The sequence below is a fragment of the Eschrichtius robustus genome, chromosome 11 (genome assembly GCF_028021215.1).
Source record: "Eschrichtius robustus isolate mEscRob2 chromosome 11, mEscRob2.pri, whole genome shotgun sequence".
NCBI lineage: Eukaryota > Metazoa > Chordata > Mammalia > Artiodactyla > Eschrichtiidae > Eschrichtius > Eschrichtius robustus.
In genome coordinates, this window is record NC_090834.1 from 42,001,427 (window position 1) to 42,021,273 (window position 19,847).

The 19,847-nt window shown below is 43.0% G+C and overlaps 1 protein-coding gene across 1 annotated transcript in view; it reads right to left on the reverse strand.

Annotated features, from left to right (window-relative positions):
- The window catches only part of AMOTL1 (angiomotin like 1), a 108,039-nt gene extending 88,787 nt beyond the window's left edge, over positions 1–19,252 (reverse strand). Inside the window, exon 1 of the mRNA XM_068554604.1 lies at positions 18,958–19,252. Coding sequence (XP_068410705.1) covers positions 18,958–19,006 — 49 coding nt within the window. The 5' untranslated portion in view covers positions 19,007–19,252. The remainder of the gene's footprint in view (positions 1–18,957) is intronic.
- Positions 19,253–19,847: the final 595 nt, after the last annotated feature.

Sequence of the window (19,847 nt, forward strand, 5' to 3'; positions counted from 1 at the left end):
TTGCTGCGAATGGCAAAATGTCATTCTTTCTTATGGCTGAGTAGTATTCCATTGTGTGTGTCTGTAGATACATATTTACCACATCTTCTTTATCCACTCATCTGTTGATGGACACTGAGGTTGCTTCCATATCTTGGCAATTGTAAATAATGCTGCTACGAACACTGGGGTGCATGTATCTTTTTGAATTAGTTTTTTTTTTTTTTTCAGATATATACCCAGGAGCGGGATTGCAATGCACACTTAATTCTAAGTCCTCTTTTCCTGCCTAATTTCTTATATTAATATTAGAGGAGTTTTAATGAAATGTCCTTGCTTGTGGATAATGGGGAAGGGCTCTGGGAAAGTTTCCTTCCCTCCATACGTGCCTGCATAAATGCCAGTATATATGAGGCAGATTTGTGTTATTTCTTATAAAAGCTTAGAGTAATAAGAGCACACCACCTGCCAATCACCAGAACACCAAGGCAGTTGATGAAACCACCCTTCCCATCCCTTCCACTTGACCACATATTATTTTCATGATGGCGTCTCCACTTTAACAGTGAATCCTAAATCTGTGGTGTGTCAAAGTTACTCATGGAACATGTTAAAATGTCACCTCCAAGCCCCCATGTCAGACCTGTAACATCGGGATTGCCACAAGTACGGACCAGAAAGGAAGTTTTTGGCTATGCTTCACAATTGAATTGAATGCAGAGTCAGGTTTGGGAAGCTTGTACTTCTCTGCCATATAAGATCTTATACAACACATGAACTGAAAAGTTGTGGTAAACTGAAACTTTATAAATCGATCACATTTTAAGCCAAAACATGTTAGATCTGAAGAATCCAAACAATGATGAACAATTAAAGGAGACAACTTTTCCTAAAACCAACCAGCCAACCAATCTGCACTGACTCCTTTAAAGTGAAAAATCCTTTGCATAAATGTGTTACTTTTTAATAAATTCAGATTTGAAGTCAATAGTTTTAGTGCCCTATATATCATAATAGCTAACCCGAATGACTGGTAAGGGAATATGACTATTTCAGCTACATCTAAAATATTGTTACAAAGATACAATAAAAAAGTTATCATACAAAAATATACATTTAATTCAACATGATGAGAAAAAGCCTGGGAAACTGCCTACCATATTATATGATAAATACTTCTAAATCTGACACTGAGAAATCACAGGGCCAACTATGCCAGCAAGTCATGTAAAACAAGCAGGTATCTAATTATAGGGAAGGAAGGCAAAGAAAGTAACATTACTGAGCACGACATGATACACAAACATTATCTCAGATAATTCTCACATCTCTGAGAATTAGGTTTCATTATCTCCTTTTTTCCTAAACAAAAAGCAGGAATGTCATGCTCTGGGTCACACAAAAATAAACAAATGGGACCTAATTTAACTTAAAAGCTTTTGCTCGGCAAAGCAAACCATAAAAAAACTAAAAGATATCCCACAGAACGGGAGAAAATATTTGCAAACGAAGCAACCAACAAGGGATTAATCTCCAAAATATACAAAGAGCTCATGCAGCTCAATATCAAAACAACAAAAAACCCAATCAAAAAATGGGCAGAAGGTATAAATAGACATTTCTACAAAGAAGACATAAGGATGGCCAAAAAGCACATGAAAAGATGCTCATCATCACTAATTATTAGAGAAATGCAAATCAAAACTACAATGAGGGACTTCCCTGATGCCGCAGTGGATAAGACTCCATGCTCCCAATGCAGGGCGCCCGGGTTCGATCCCTGGTCAGGGAACTAGATCCCACATGCGTGCTGCAATTCGTATGCCACAACTAAGGACCCTGAGTGCCACAACTAAGGAGCCTGCCTGCTGTAACTAAGATAAATAAATAAATATTTAACAAACAAAAAAAAACTACAATGAGGTATCACCTCACACTGGTCAGAATGGCCATCATCAAAAAATCTACAAACAGTAAATGCTGGAGAGGGTGTGGAGAAAAGGGAACCCTCCTACACTGTTGATGGGAATGTAAATTGGTACAGCCAATATAGAGGACAGTATGGAGGTTCCTTAAGAAACTAAAAATAGAGCTACCATATGATCCAGCAATCCCACTCCTGGGCATATATCCGGAGAAAACCATAATTTGAAAAGATGCATGCACCCCAGTGTTCACTGCAGCACTGTTTACAATCGCCAAGACATGGAAGCAAACTAAATGTCCATCAACAGATGAATGGATAAAGAAATGTGGTATACATATACAATGGAGTACTACTCAGCCATAAAAAAGAATGAAACGATGCCCTTTGCAGCAACATGGATGGACCTAGAAGTAAGTCATACTAAATGAAGTAAGTCACACAGAGAAAGACAAATATCATCTGATAACACTTATATGTAGAATCTGAAAAAAGTGATATGAATGAACTTATTTACAAAACAGAAACAGACTCACAGACATAGAAAACAAACTTATGGTTACCAAAGAGGAAAGGTGGAGGGGAGGGATAAATTAGGAGACTGGGAGTAGCATATACACACTACTATATATAAAATAGATAAACAACAAGGACTTACTGTATAGCACAGGGAACTATATTCAATATCTTGTAATAACCTATATGGGAAAAGAATCTGAAAAAGAATATATATATTATATATACACATATATATAATATATATACATATAACTGAATCACTTTGCTATACACCTGAAACTAACACAACATTATAAATCAACTATACTTCAATAAAAAAATAAGTAAATTTAAAAACAAACCTTTTCTTGGATATTCCTCTATATTCTATTACATTAAAATCTACTGGTCCATCTTTCACTTTGAAGGGACTTTTCTTTACCAGTGCAGGATTTCCTAACATCATACATCGGTCATTGGGAAAACAATGGTTCACCGAACTATGCAAAATCTTCCATACATGGAAATATTTCAAGTAAGCAATATTGACAAAATTGACAAAATCACATTTCTTACTACAACACAGATCGCAACCATCAAAAAGTCTTTTACGTATTGGGAAGTTGTCAAGCTCATGGTGGCAAATCCAAGTTTTCCAAGATTCTAATTTTCACTTGAAATCTTGAGTTTTATCACTGGTAACAAATACTGTCCATTGATTTTCTTGACCTAACAGTCTCCCTTTATTCACTTTTGAGGAAACAGCTACCAAATATCTAACTCAGAATAACCATAGTTTGTCAATTGTTCTTTCAACTAAAACTGAGAAAAGCTGCTATTAAGGTCACGATTCAAGTGCTTGTCACACAAGGGCTCCTCCTCAGTTTGCTGCAGCAGCACTTTATGCGTACTTCCCACTTCGTCACACAAGACACTAAACAGATGTACTTGAGGTCGGAGATTTAACAGAACTGATCATTTGTACTGCTTCAACAAGAACATTCTTAAGTGAAACGGGCTTTTTATATTGTGTGCTGGTGAGAAGCAGCCTGACTTCTAGTACAGTCGGGGACCACTGCCTTGATTCATGTGGACCCACCTGCAGTTTTACCCACTTTTGCTTTTGGACCATCAGTGCAAACGTCAATACAGTGAAAAAGGCGCATGTCTTAGTATTACTAAGAAGATAACTTTTAGGTCTCAGAAACCCCCAGGGTTCCACAAGCCACACTTTGAGAAACACTGTTCTATGTTCTATAGCCTTTTCCAGCAAAAAATGTGAAACTTAAGGAGAATTTTAAGATGGAAAAGGTTGCAAACCAGTCATACTTGAAAATGATTTACCTCCCTGCCCAGGCAAAGGAAGATGCCCACAGCCCCCAAAAGCTGGTGAGACATACAGAGAAGACGTACAGAGGCCCTCTGATGCAAAGCGCTGCTTGAACTCTATTTGTCAGAAGAACGATCCTGTTGATTACAGAAAATGCATCTGAAGAGAGAGAGCAGCCCCTCTAGAAAACACCTGTACAGGAATGCATCTTCTTGCCCTTGAGGAATTCTTATAAAAGGGAATAAAAATCAACAATGATATTTGATTGGCAAAAAGCCTCCATGAGATTACTATTAGGAGGTGGGGAGAAAAGAAACTGTAATAACTTGCCTGGCAGGAAGTCAGGCAATCTTTGGACAAAGGGAAGGATGTTAAGACATGATGACTGAAGAGAAAAGAGAATGATGCTGTCAAGCCAAAAGACCTGAGTATTAGAAAGATTTAAAGGATAAAAACGACAGAGGAGAAAATACCCACTGAATGGAAAGGAAGGATGTGCCATGCTTTTTGTTCTGTCTCGACAAATCTGTTTCTTAAACAATGTAAGAATCCAGGCTCTACCATTTATTAGCTATGTGAACTGGAGCAAATGAGTTAACTTCTTGGTGCCCATTACCTTACCAAGAAATGGGGATAATAGGACCTACTACATAGGACTGTTACAAAGCTTAACTGAGACAATGGCAAGGGCTATGAGCAGTGTTCCAGCACACAGTAAGTGCTCAATACATTTTAGCTTCTTTTTATGAGAATGGGGAAATGGAACAAGAATCAAGGCTGTTGGATGGACCTAGAGATTATCATACTAAGTGAAGTAAATCAGAAAGAGAAAGACAAATACCATATGATATCACTTATTGTGGAATTAAAATATGACACAAATGAACTTATTTACGAAACAGAAGCAGACTCACGGACATAGATAACAGACTTGTGGTTGCCAAGGAGGAGATGGGGGAAGGCTGGAGTGGGAGTTTGGGATTAGCAGATGCAAACTATTATACATAGAATGGAAAAACAACAAGGTCCTACTGTATAGCACAGGGAACTATAGTCACTATCCTGTAATAAACCATAATGGAAAAGAATATAAAAAAATTTTTTTAATTAAAAAATAAAATAAAAACAAAACAACAAAAGAAAGAATCATCGCCGTAAACTTCACTTTCAAGAGAGGATCCAATCAGTGCGCTTTTTAGGAACAGCAGCAAGATGCTCAAACAAACCAGAGATGAAGGCTTTTAGAGTGTTTTAGGTCAGACTATTCAGCTGACTGACAAACAAGACTAAAATTACATTTTCAAGTTTCCAAGAATTTGGAATAAGAGACATCTTACAACACACAATTCCTCAGAAAATAAGCATAATGTTGTGGTCCTACTATCAAAAACCAAAATAAAAGAATACATGGTGTCATCCAAAAGCTCTCCAAAACTCCTAACCTGTCTGGCCACCCTGGCACACAGGAGCCTAGGTGGACCTGGAGAAGGTGTCAGGAGCCAGAATCTACCCTGAACACCCTCGGCTGCTCCGGACGTTCCACCTTCAGACAGAAGGACAATAGGGTAGTTATTTGGAGTCGGGGAGAGAGGCAGATTTGTTCTTTGTACTGAGAATTACAAATAATTTAAAAAACCCTCCTCTCCTTGGCACTTGTGTTCCATGACTTTTCTTTCAATCCACCGGTGGTATAACAGGATGGAGGTCAAGGTGTGAACTCCAAATCTCTTCTCCGCATCTCCTGCAGTGAGTCCAAACCTTTCACTGTCAATGGAGGAAAACACTGACCCTTTACTACCTATGATCCAGAAAGCCTAGTCCTTCAGGATCATAACACAGGTGGCAACTAAAAGCCTATTTTCATCCCCAAGCAGTAAGTCTTATAACTGGCCAATAAAATGAAAAATCAAAGAATAAAAATGGCTGACCTCGCTTCAAGATGTATAACGTATCAGTTGACTACAAAGACCCGCTAGAACATTTCCTCTAATGCCCAGTGCAACAAGTAACTGACTAATTCCTCCAAGTCAAGGGTTTCAAAACTGATTTACAATAATTTCTCTGAAAAAAAAGCCTGAATCAATATGACCGGAACATAATGTAACATTTCTGGAGATCTGAATCTCCCGTCTGAATCAACACAAAGGTGATCAATGTGAGCAGATTTCACTGCTATATTGATGAGGCTTAAGTTTAGTTCAGTGGAGATTTCTAGGTGATAACCAGAATTAAGAGCCTGAGGGTTGTTTTCTCCTTAGCTTCTTAAATGGATGAGCAAACAACAGATCACAGATTCCTAAATCCTTTTTCTATATGATGAAATAAGGCAGATTTTGCAAACAGTGATGTATAACTAGCACTAATTTTCCACTGGTCTTCCCAGATAGAACAACTCACTCAAATCAAAGAGAAAATTGAAAGGTGAATGTAGACATAACCCGTGCTGTCGCCATAGAACATGTCTCATATGACTCCCTGACACATGCCCCACCTGGTGGTTTTCCGAGGGCTCCCCTCCCTCATCTGGGAGAACCTACTGAATCTGATCTGGTCCTTGTCGGTCACGATTCCAGCCACCTGAGCTTCCTGCCGGTCCTCCAGGGCTCCATGTCCCTTTTCAACAAATGGCATTCCTCAGGTCTAAGACCTGCTCTGTTCCTACCCACTTCCAGTTCTCAGACTGGCTGTCACTTTCTCCAGGGAGACTAAAAATGACAGTGCATCACAAACCAAGGATCATGATTTTTAAATTATGACTTAAAATATGATTATGATTTTTTTAAAGGGGGAGGGCAGGAGAAAAAGAAAGAGAAAAGAAATTTTTAAAAAGCAAAAATAAAAGACCAGGACAACACTGATTTAGCCACCCTATCAGACTCAGAAAGCAGCTGATTTATGTGAAGGTTCTGAGCTATCTTTGGATGATTCCTCTAAGAGCAGTTCTTAGTGAAAAAGAGCTGAAGTAAAAGGCCATGGAGGTCTTTAAGGCTGCAAGTTAAGTCGAGGGCGTTAGAGGGCTACATATAGCCAATGAAAAGAAGTCTGCCAATTCGAACATTTTTTAAACAAGATGACTTTTTCAGAACTCAATCCAGAGCATATTCTATCACTGAACTGCTTGGCAGTGCTGATGACTCTGGTCTGTTCTGTGGGTGCTGATCAACTTCCACCTAGCAAGTGTCCAGGGCTCTCACAGTCCAAATCTTTAAGAAATGGGAAACGTCATCAGCATAGGGCTTTCAAGTGTATCACCCAGTACCTCTTGCACATAGAACACGTACGTGAATTTTTACACTAATTCTATCATCATTTTGCACCTTCAATTACTACCTATTCTAGTTACTATCCTATTTCAACAATGGGTAGAAAAGCATCCTCTTGGAAGATAACTGTGGTGCTTACATTTAAAAAATGAGAATCACTGTCAGCAAATATTCGTGTTATCTATATACCCTTCTCCCCCCACCCTCAATTCAAACAACACATCACGTTAATTGATGTTTCTCATGATGATTCTGAACCATCAAGAAAAAGTTACATAAGGCAAGAGCTGAGGGAGTGGAGGGGCGGAGTTGGGGTGGGAATCAATCTTGCAGAAAAACTGCCACATTTACCTTTAACTACACAGAAAATTCACATCTTCAGAACAATACATTCTCTAGGTGGTCCAAATGCTGAGGATTTACTGTGTGCTCAACTGTTAATACTTTATCTTAATATTGGCGACATGATTCTTATGATGACTTTAGCAGTTTAATACACGTCTGCAAATTCCTTGACACTCCTGTAGAAAGATGAGCTCCCCCTCCCTTGGATTTAGGCAAGCTTTTAAGTCCATTGCCCAAAAAAGAACAACAGAAATGACTCTAGGTGACTTCCAAGATCAGACCATAAAAGGCAGGGCAGTTTCTATCTTGTTTGCTGGGATACTCACATCTGGAGCTCTGAGCCACCACGTAAGAATTCTGACTAGCTTGATGCTGTGAGAAAAGGCCACTTGCAGGAGCTCCAGTCTGCAGATCTAGCCTTCAAGTGCATCCCAGCCCTGGTGCCAGACATGTGAATGTCTCCAGATAACCCAATCCCAAACCGTCCAGTCACCCCCAGCCTCCTCCCAGCACACTGGAGCAGAAACAAACCATCTCATCTGGTCTGAAGTCCAGACCCACAGAATCTGGAAGCAGAATAAATGAGTGTTTGAAGCCAGTAGGATGAGGCACTTTGTTGCACAGCAATGGAACACATGGGTGATAACTAACACATGACTCTTGTAATGTGTCAGATATTGTTCCTAGCACTTTACATATTTTAACTCACATAATACACATAAATTCTTACAATGATCTTTTGAGGTAGGTGTTACTATTATCCCTATTTAACATATGAGGAAACTACTTAACAGAGAGGTTAAGTAATTTGCCCAAGATGACAAAGCCAGTGAGTGGCACCGGTGGGAAGTGACTCCAGGGTTCCAGCTCTGGAGTCTTAACGATTCAGCTCCACAGATGAACACATCACAACTGGCCCATTAGGCCCACCTCCCATCATCTCTACTGAGTGTGAGCCACTAAGTCACACTCACACATCTAGTAATTCCCTGGTTGCGTCTGTGTCCTCCGTACCCTCCCAAGCTCCCTGGCAGGGAGCTCTTCCATGCTTCTAGAAGTCACGATATCTGTCATTTCAACACATTTCCTCTTACGTAGTCCACAGTGAACACAGAATACTTGAAAGGCAGTTATTAATCATTTCTTGACCTTCGTTTCTCAGAGTGGAATAAACCAGTTCATTTGCCTTCTGTTTTCTAACATTACATTCTTTTTAGAATATAAATTCCATAGGTGCAAAGGACATACACCCCACACCGAGTTCAGTTCCATGCACGTGACAGACCCTCAAATGTCAAATGGAGGAACTCTATCCTTTTACTGTATCCTCACCAAATTCTCCACCTCACTATTGACTTGCACAGTCCAGAGTTAGTAAGTCAACAATTTTTATTGAGCAGTGAGAGCTTCTGTATCCAAAATTTTCCCTAATTTATATTCTGTCCCCAAATAAGAAATGTCATGCTCCTCAAATGTTCAACATGTACCATCCTTAAGAGAAGCTGAAACTAATTCAGAGTAGATTCAATTAGAATATGTGTGATTGCTGCCTAACTACTAAATTTCATCCTACAAAAGCTGTTCACTTTATGAGCAAGCTTAATTACACGGAGCCCATTTTATGTTCCTAAACTACAGTGTGATCTTGGTCAGTTAACAAATGCCATTAAAATATAAATATTTGTATTTCTTTCCATTTTTTTTCTACTCCATATTCCTGGAATTTATTTTGGAGAAAGTTGAAAGTAAGTAACTTCAGAATTTCGGGAAATTTTAGCTCTAAACTCAGGACTAAGATAATCCCTATTTCGGAGTAGACCTTTTCAGACATACTGTTTCCTTTTTTTGGATGAGTATTTTACAGGAGCAAATCTAGAAGTTAGCTAAAGTGAATTTATTCACCACTTTTCATGCTGCCACGCAGTTTGGACCTACCAGGCCAGTCACTACCATGGAGAAGTGTGAGTCTGACAGGATTCTGTCCTTTAACAAACCTCCAGCTTCTAACCTCACACCCCCATTATCTTCAAGGTTTGCGTAAATGGTTTTGTGCTGGTTACAGTACTTTCCCAGGTGTCTTCATTTAAGCCTATTGTGATTTCAGAAGACATTTTCTTTTACTCTTCCAGATAAAGGAACATTAGTCCATTTCTCCTTTCAGGAACTAGAGTGGGGTTAAGTGTGTTCTGCAGTGAGTTTACTACTATGCACTAAGGAATGTCCACTGCCTCCACGGGTTTCCATAAATCTGAAAAAGCACATTTCCTAGTCTCTGTTTCTATCCTTCCTCCTCCTTGCCCCATTCCTCAGAAAAGATCCCAGACACTCCCTCTTGGCTGCATTCACATCTTTTTTTTTTTGACAATTAATGGCTCATTCTTTAATGTATGAGGAGATTTTATAAATGGATAAGCAAAAGTTTAACATAAATAGAAAGTTTTCAGGAAAACAGATACAGATAGTTTATAAACATGTAAAACGATGCTAAATATCACTCATAATAAACAAATAAAAATTAAAAATATAACAGCCTTTTGTCTATCAGATGGTAAAATGTTAACAAAACTGAATCGGGGAGAATTTATGGAAAAAAATAGAATCCCTGGATGGCAACTTGGCAATATCTACTAAAATTCAAAATGTACTTATACTATGGTTATCATTCTAGGAATTTATAGTAGATATATATTAGTACATTTGCAAAGAAGTATGTCAAAGACAAAGTACTGCCTGTAATATCCAATACTGAAAACAAACCTAACAGCCCTAAAATGAGGATTGATTATAAATTACAGAGTTCATACGAGTGAACAAACTGCCCTCACATCTTTCAACCTTTTCCCACATCACCAGGATGAGCAACCTAATTGCAGTGATTTTAGGGACCCGTCCCTCAGGAAACAGGGCCTTACTAGAGAATTTTACATTCTCTCCTTTCCCCAGACTTGCCAGATAGAAAGGCTCACTCACTAGAAACTTGGTGGTCAGAGCCCTTCAGAGCACAGCTCACGGAAGGAAGGGAAAGGCCTGCCTCACGCCTGCTCTCAGGGGTTCCGTTCCTGGGCCACACCATCCGGAGCAGCCCTTACAGCTGAGAAGCAGCAGCTGGAAGGGAGATGCCTCCTTCCTCCCGGGCACAGGGCCACAGGGTGTGTGTGCGCCCCACGTCACACTGAGGATGCAGAGTGAGCCTGAAAGACATGACATCTGTCACCCTTGTCCTGATCTGCCTGCCCTGAGAGGGGTGGAGGGAGGGAGGGAGGAAGGACAGAGTTCATCAGAAGACGTGTAAGACAGCAAAGGGGGGACACCTGTCACGTGGCTCCCACAGAGTCCAGGTAATGAGGAGTCCAGCTGGTTGGGTTGTGGAGACACGTGAAGGGCGGGGACGTAGGCAAGAACCATCCTGGGGGTCAACTGCGAGGCCCTGGTGACGGACTGGATGTGGGCGAGTAAGGAAAGGAACTTGACAGTTAACAGAACATCTTCAAAGGAGGCAACAGTGAGGATGACGCAGCGCGGAATGGCATCCGAGCGAGTCCAAACTGGCGCCACAAACCAGACGAGTGAGCCCCCAGCCTCCCACGGACAAAGGCTGGTTCAACAGGGCAGCCGACCCAAGGCGGAGGAGTCCAGGCCGCCTCGGGATCCTCCCCAGGAGAAGGGGGTCTCAGGGCTAAATCCAGCCTAACATTTCCATTTGTTTCTCTCAAGGACCAGATTCCTGGAAGAATCCCACGAACTGAACCAAAGCCTCGAACATCCCCTAGAAACAGTCGACCACCCCCCTTGATAACAGCCTGCTAACTTGATAAGCTCCATGCCCAGACGCCTTGCTGACCCACCTTCCAAACGAAATGAGCCTCCGAATTGCCAAGTGGCAAAGTGAGGTTCAAGCTGACAGGGCAGTATCCCCGTGGTATTTTCTCCCCATCAGTCACACCAGACTTCCGAGGGAAGAGTGGTACATTTCACTCAAAAACGTGCCCCGGTCCCACGATTTGAAGCCCAATGAGGCTGCCTTCAGACAAACAGGGCTAACATCCCTCCAGAATAGCACTGGCCAGTGGAACTTGCTGTAATGATGGCCATGGCTCTTAGGCACTTGAATCGTGGCCAGTATGACTGAGGACCTGAATGTTTAGTTTCGTTTAATTTTCATTAATTTAGATGACCACATGTGGCTAGTGGTTAACATGGAAGGTGTAGATCTAGAACCTAAAAAAAAGAAAAAAGAAAAAAAAATCTGGGGTCCAGATTAAGCTGCGAGGAAAAAATCATGGAATTCTAATTCTCCACTGAGAGGAAGCGGACTCTCTTAATAGTGCAGCATCTGCTCAAGCTTTTTTCCAGCCCTGAGCTCTTCTCTGGTCATTACAACTACACATCAATGAGCCTCCAAAACATCGCAGCTTGGAAAGCCCTCAGAGACCCTAGCCCAACCGCCAGTCCACTGCAGGAAACTTCTCCACAATGTCCCTGCAGATTTCTAAGCAATCTTTACCGAATCCCCCCAGCAGCAGTGGAACTCAACATGAGGAGAGGCAGTCCACCTCCAAATCCAAGGACACTCTTCCAAAGGGAAATCAAGGACGCTCAAAATAATAAAAAAACAAATTTTGCACCATGCTTTACCTCTTATACGGCCCTTTAACATGCATTATCTCAGGTAAGCCTCACCATAACCTTAGGATATAAGCATTAGTAAACACATTTATTTTACAGAAGTTAAGTGAATTAGCCAAGGCGATATGGCTGGTATATGGTCACCATGTACCATAACCTGGCATGTCTTCCAAGGACTGAGAGATCAAAAGACAGCAGAGAGAAGGAAAAGTCGGGGTGGGGAAGGGGGAAGGCATGGAAGAGGGATTAGAGGAAAGGATACAGTCATGTACATCAACTAGGAACCTCAGAAATCAAATCTATGTCGATCTCAACCATTAAGCATGAACAGACTCAGTTCCAAAGAGTTAAGGTATCTCAGTCAAGGTCTAATTTATAGGGGCCTATGCTCTAAAATAGTGCTTCTCAAAGTGTGGTCCCTGAACCAGCAGCGACAATATCACCTGGAAACTTGTTAGAAATGCAAATTCTCAGGCCCCATCCAAGACCTGCTGAAACAGAAAGTCTGAGGCTGGGGCCCGGCAGTCTGGTTTTAAATAAGCCCTCTTGACGATTCCGATGTCCACCCACGTTTAAGAACCACTGCTCTACAACTGTACATCTAAGGCGCAGTCCGTTTCCTCTGGGAAATAAACAACTTGGTCATCAAGGGAAAGGAAAGGGAGCTGCCAGTAGTGAAGTCTGGGACACAGTGACATCAGCCCTGGCTTACTGTACCTCGGGTAATAAGGACCCCAAACTCTGAACTAGCTCAGGACAGCACACACCTCCTACCACCTCCTGTGGTCAGGGCGGAGAGAAAATTGCTCGTTACTCAGAAACTCTTGGTTTAGAGGTAGGGAAAAGGTATATTCTATAAGGAGCACTAGATTGTGAATAGAGTATCCTAGCTTCTAACCTCAATCAATAAATAATATTTGTAAACAACAAGGTCCTACTGTATAGCACAGGGAACTATATTCAATATCCTGTAATAAACCATAATGGAAAAGAATATGAAAAAGAATATATATATATATATAACTGAATCACTTTGCTGTACAGCAGAAATTAACACTACATTGTAAATTAACTATAAGGACACAAAATAAAATTTTAAATAAATAAATAAATAGTATTTGGTATACAACACAGTTTTCCCAAGTGTGAAAAGGTAAGTTTCTATGAGTAAGAACTGGGATTCCAGTTTCTCAAAGAAAAAGATATATGAGAAAACACATAACGTTATAAAACCATTTGTCTTTCTGCTATTTTACTACTACTACTACTACTACTACTAATGATAATAATAGGCATTTACTGAATGCTTTGAATGTGCCAGCACTGAGCTAAGTGCTATATATGCATCAATTCATTTCACCTGCATGCAACTCCACCAGGTAAGAACCATTACTGTCTCCACTGTCTCCATGAAGTTGCATGGGTCACACGCCCTGAGATCACACAGAAAGGAGGTGGGAGGGCCAGGAAGCAAACTAAGTCCATCTGACCCTAAACAATCCAAAATACTACTGCCTTCTTCATTTTGACACATATTCTAACTTTAAATCAATTCAACCTTGCTCATACTCAGTTTTAAGTACTGCATTTTCTTTTTTTTTTTTTTAACCTATTATGCCATGTGCTGTTCAAAAAAGCCCTCAACCACTCAGTTTACCCAAAGTCCTTCAGCCTGTGTTCAAGATCCAAGGTAACACACACTGAAGAATTCATGCCAGTAAAATATCCAAAAACTAGATCAAAGGCAAGAACCCATTTTCTTCCCACCGTGCTTGGGCAACATGCCCAGGGAAGCCCTCCCTGACCACCTGATCAAAGCGAGACCTCCCTGCTGCTTCTCTTCTCTGTGCTCCCAAATACATCACACTCTTCTCTTCTATCATAATATTAACACCTGGGAATGTCCACATACCACCTCACCAATAGCGAGCTCTGGAGAGTGGGAACTATGCCTGATTCACCCATGTGCTTCCGGAGAAGTAAATACATAATCAACACCTAAGAGATGGTTTATAAGATGGATAGCAAGACATATACATTCTTAAGAGGGTAAAAATGAACTACAATTTGAATATAAAATGTAAAACTATGAATTTTTTTTTAAAAAAATAGAAAATCTTTGGAATATTAACCTAGGCAAAATGTTCTTAGATGTGACACCGAAAGCACAATCCATAAAAGGAAAAAAATCTATAAATTGGACATTAGCAAAATTAAAAAATTTTTTCCTGCAAATGAAAAGACAGGCTACATACTGAAAAAAATATATACACAAGCCACATATCCGACAAAGGACTCATATCTGGAATATATAAAGAATTCTCAAAGTTCAATGGCAAAAAATAATAATAATAATAATCCAGTTAGAACACGGCAAGACAGGAGCAGACATTTCACCACGGAGGATATACAGATGGCAAACAAGCACATGAAAAGACGTCCAACATCATTAGCCATTAGGGAATGCAAATTAAAACCATGACGAGATTAAAAAATTTACTGGGACAGCTAAAATAATAAACAAAAGCTGGTGAGGATGCAGAGAAACTGCATCTCTCACAGATTGCTGGTGGGAATGTAAAATGGTAGACACTGGAAAAGTTGGACAATTTCTTTAAAAACTAAACATACACCTACCATACAAAACCCAGCAATCCCAATCCTAGGCATTTGTTCCAGAGAAACAAAAACTTTGTCCTCACCAAAACCTGTACATGAACGTTCATAGCATCTTTAACTGTAAGAGCCAAAAACTGAAAACAACCAGGTGTCTTTCGGTGGGTAAATGCTTAAGCAAACTGTGGTATATCCACACCAGGGAATACTACTCAGCAATAAAAAGGAACAAACTAGTGATAAAGCAATAGTTTGGGTGGATCTCAAGGGTATTATGCTGAGTGAAAAAGCTAATCTCATAAAGATCACATACTGCATAATTTTATGTATGTAATATTCTCAAAATTATACAGGAGAACAGTGGTTACTACAGTTTAGAGATGGGACAGGGGGAAGGGGAGGGTGACCATAAAGGGGTGGCACAAAGCAGAGCTTTGAGGTGATAGAATAACTCTGCATCTTGATTGTAGTGGTAGCTACAGGAAGGTACACATGTGAAAAAAAATTGCACAGGAGGATAACACACACAAACCCAAGTGTTTACATGTAAAACTAGTGAAATCTGAATATGGTCTGGATCGTACCAAGGTCCATTTCCTGGTTCTACTGTTGTACTCTGGTTATGTGAGATGCTACCAATGGGGGAAACTGGGTGAAGAGTACAAGGGACCTCTCTACTATTTTTGCAACTTCCCGTAAAGTTATAATCATTTCAAAACTAAAAGTTAAACAAACAAACAAGTGAGCTACAGGCATTTTACTTAAAAACAAAACAAACAAGAAAAGAGGGGTACATAGCTGCACTACTGGCCAGTGAAGTCCCAAATACAGATTTAAACACACACAGTAGGACCATGTGACTTTATTATTTTTTTTTAAGTTAAACCCAATTCTCCAGAGGCTTAACAGGGATACATTTCCTAACACGTTAGAGCTACTCCCCCAGCCCCACCAATAAAGGGAGAAAAAATGCCTGATGTGTGTGTGAGACACTTTGGGAGTCCAGGAGTCTGGTCCTAAGAGCCTGGAATGAATATACCCTAAGATTTCGCAAGGATGGAGGCCAAGGGCCTCACAAGTTAGAGAAGAACTCAGAATGGTGCCAACACACAAGCCCAGGCGTGCCTCCGTTCCAGAAAATGTAGTGTACAGATCTAGCCACAATGGCCAAGATTTAAATGTTGCCTTCCCTCCAAGACAAAACAAACCAACAAAATAAAAAAATTTTTTTAAATCACTAAGCAAACAAATAAAAACCTCAACAACCTTAGACTATTTCCAACAAACCTTATAATTAAATATGTCCTCTTACTTGACCTCCAAGTTACCCCTCGCTTTTCAAGTATTCTATTGCCTAGTGAATTCTGGGACATGAGAACCTACCAAAATTAATGAAAGAATAGGAGGAGAAAAATTATTCAAAACACTAGAGAATTTCCTGATCTAAGCTTCCATATGCATTTAAAATGCAGATAGCTACTTGGAAGGAGTGGGGATGTTACTTTGGGAGAATTTTGCTTATCAGGACTACTAATGGGTCTTACAAAGTCACTTCCTTTTTAATGTATTGGCCTGGAAAATCAGATTTTTACGATTTTTACTAGCAATTCCCTTGTTTTCTAAGTCGTTCATTATTTTTTTCTTTAAAAAGCTTTATGTTATACAGTGCTTTATCATTTTCAAAGCACTTTCACAAATTGCTATGAAGCACTGGTACCCAGGGGCTGTACTTTTCAACAGAACTCTCACCAGCCAGACTGCCATCTAATTTCAATTAGGTCGGCCATCTTTCCCCCAGGCCCTAGGTCCACACTTCTCCACAGGGGTAGACATCAAAAAAAAAAAAAAAAAAAAAGCAGAGCTCTATCCACAGAAGCCTCCAGACGAACTGGCCAAGGGCAGACACTCTCAAGTCTAATCAGCAGAGTGCCTTCCCAGAAAATCACTCACATTTCTGCATTCCTGTGCTTTTCTTAACAGCACTTTAAAATCTCATGTAAACCAGAAGTCCTCCATTAGCTTGTATTTTTAAGTGCTTTGATCTCCACATGCCCTTCAGTACATTAGTATTCTTCACCCCCCACCATCACACAGAACCAAAAGACCAAGACTTGTGTGCATTTTAAAAAGAAGGGAGAGGGGACTTCCCCGGTGGTCCAGTGGTTAAGACTCTGTGCTCCCAATGCAGGGATCCTGCAACAAAGACCCGGTGCAGCTAAATAAATAAACATTTTTTTAAAAACTAAAAATACTAATAAAAAGAAGGGAGTGGGGAGTGGAGTTAAGAGCACCTTCTCTCCTCCTATCCACTTGCAGAGTTCACAAGGGTTTCCTCATTTATCTTGAAAAATGTATCTCACAAAAGCAAAGTATACCCATCCAGAAACTGAACATCCCCCCCCTCCCCGCCCCACCAGGGAGAGTAGAGGCAGGCAGCTCTAAAGCCTTCTACTCTATGCCCTACTCCTTTTAATTCTGGTCAAATCAGTGGTTTCCAACCCTTTGCTCCTCTGTAGAACAGTTCAAAGTGTATTAAGTATTGTGCTCACGTTGCTTCCATAAAAAGCATTATAGTAGATGCACTATGATGATCAGAGCAGCATCGTGGGAGATAAATGTCACACTGGTCTAGATGCTTCAAGAACTTGCAATCTAGAGAGACACCAGTGCTTAACTTGGGTCGGACGTCCACGGAGAGCTGCCGGGTCCAGGAGTGGTGGGCAGCCCGGAGTGGTGGGCAGCCGGAGTGGTGGGCAGCCAGGGGAAATCTTAGTTTGGCAGCGACACACTGGCCAGTTTTGGAAGCAGAGAGAGAGAAATGACTATTCAACATTTCAAGCCCAGACTTTTCACTTCCTGAAAAGGAAGGAAACTTTTTGGAATACTAGCTATTAATAATCCCTCTATTCTGGTTGTATTTGCTTATGGCAAGTAACGTTATTGTTTGGGGTAGTCCAAAGCATCTTCCGGGATCATAAATGGCTCTAGTGACCTACTATCTCCAGCACCACCAAGGACTTTATAAGCAGTACAAAAACGCGATTCTCCTAACATGTCTCGGAAGAAGAAAAAGGGCAACCATGTCCGCACTGTATCAGGACAGGGCAAAAGAAGTGAGGGGGACCGAGGGCGGAAAATGTTCGGTCCCAACCTCAAAGGCTCCGAGGCCCATCATCAGGGCCACGTCTACTGAAGCCCCAGTTCAGGTGATCCACACACTAGCCGGGCATTTTCCAAAGCATGTGCCACTCGGGGACAGGAAACCGACGCCGAAGCCAAAGAAGCAAACACCCTTCGAACAAAAATGGAAAGGGAAAGTCTTTATAGCCACCAATCAAGATACTAGAGAGTAGGGCGTGGCGAGGCGCGGGAGCTGCGGGCAGGCAGCCGGATTCTCAGCCTGGGCTCCTAAAGAGGGAAACTTGGAAAGGTCGCCGCGGCGGAGGCCCTTAGAGGTGGGTGCGAGCCAGCGCTCGTCGGTTCCGCCGCCCGGTCCTCCAGCCCGGCTGCCCACGGGGCACGTCCGGCCCCTGCCACAGCGCGGGCCCCGCTCTGCCCAGCTGTCATCGACCGAAGTGCCACGAAAGTCCCATTCCAAGAAGAGCCATCTCCACTTGGAAAGTTTAATGTTTTTCCCCCTGAAACCAGATTCTTTTGAAGCAACACGAACAGCAAGGGAGAGCTGGATCTAACTCCCCAGTTTCTGTCAAAGAAACTTGTCCCTGGAGAACAAAGAAGAAGCAATCAGAGAACGCGATCCGAGGCCGGGGTTCCGCGGCGCGACCCCTTCTCCGCCCCCACCCGCCAGACACGAGACTTTGGGGCTGCAGGAGGGGTCCGGCGCGTCGGGCGGGCCACCGTGCGCGCCTTTGTCTCGCGCGCAGGGAAGCGGCCACCGGCCACCCCTTCCGCCGCCTCCCTCGGCCGCCGGAGAGCCGCGCGCCGGCGCGTCGCGGAGAGGGAGGCCATATGGCAGCGCCCCTCTGGAAAGGCCAGCCCCAAGGCGAGGGCGCGCCTGCAGCCCCGGCCACGGGCCACGACGGCCAAACGACTCCCAGTCTTCGAGGGGGCGCGGGGAGGCGCGGCGCTGCGCCGGGGCCTGCAGAGTGGCGCGAGAACAGAGTTCTCATTTTTCTTTTTCTTTTTCTAAAGCAGTCTGGGTAAGGGAGATCAATATTCCGGTGGCAAGCACTCCCGGCCCCCGGCACCGAAAAGGCTGCCCAAGTCGTTCCGGAGCCGGGCCGATCTCCGCCCCGAACTCCCGGAGAGGAGCCCCCGGCCCGGAGCGGCAGGGGGCGGGGAGCATCGATCGGCCGGGTCCTCTGCGCGGGAGAGTCGGAGGCGCCCGCCCTGCGCCCGGAGCGGGGACTGGTTACCTTTCACCGCAGACTCACAAGTTCCCCGCCGCAACTTTGCCCTCCACATGAGGCGACCATGGCTAGTTCAGTGCCGCGGCTGGGGAAGGCGGCCGCCAAGCAGCGCGCTGGGCATGGCGTGTGGCAGCCTGGGGAAGCGGCGCCCGACAAGCAGCCCCATTCACAAGGAAGAGGAGACACGCCGAGGCTTCCCCTCCAGCCCCAAACCGGACCACCGCCGCTGGGTCCTAGAGCGTCGCGTGCGCTCCCGCCGCCGCCCGCGCTCCCCGCGCCCCGCGCGCCGCCCGGGGTGGGTAGTCCGGGATCGTCACTGTAACCCTACACTCCACCCCCGCCCAGCGCCCGGCCGCTGGGCCCTAGAGCCCGTCTTCAGGCTCCCGCCGCCCCTCCCGGGGCCCGGGAGATCGCCGGCTGAAATTGCCCCGAGCTCTAGCTGACGTGTCTCCCCGAGAGTTAGGAGGGCGACGGCCTCCCTTGTTTTGGTCCCTGCCGAGGTTTAATTCATGTCAGACTCCACTTCTTCCTTTGACTTTCTCTTCCTTCCCACCAGGCCAACTCCGGCCGAAATCGGTTTCCCGATCTGCCCTCAAAGTCCAGATCAGGTCTGTGTAGGATTTTTTTCTTCTTAAGCGGAATTTCCAGATGAAAAGTGGCCAGACTTTTCTCTTTGCATTCCCCTAGCCCCCGTGCCTCTATCATGCACTGGGATTGGGCGACAAGCTGCTGCTCTGGGCTCCGTTGACTAGCAGAAGGGCCAAAACAGATTCTACAGCCTCAGATATTACAACCAGTGGTCACAAACCTCTAGGCTGTTGCCTGCCCGAGCGGAGGCGATTAAAGTAATTCTGGGAGAATGTTGCTGATTCTGTCCCACCTCTTAAATCAGGCTA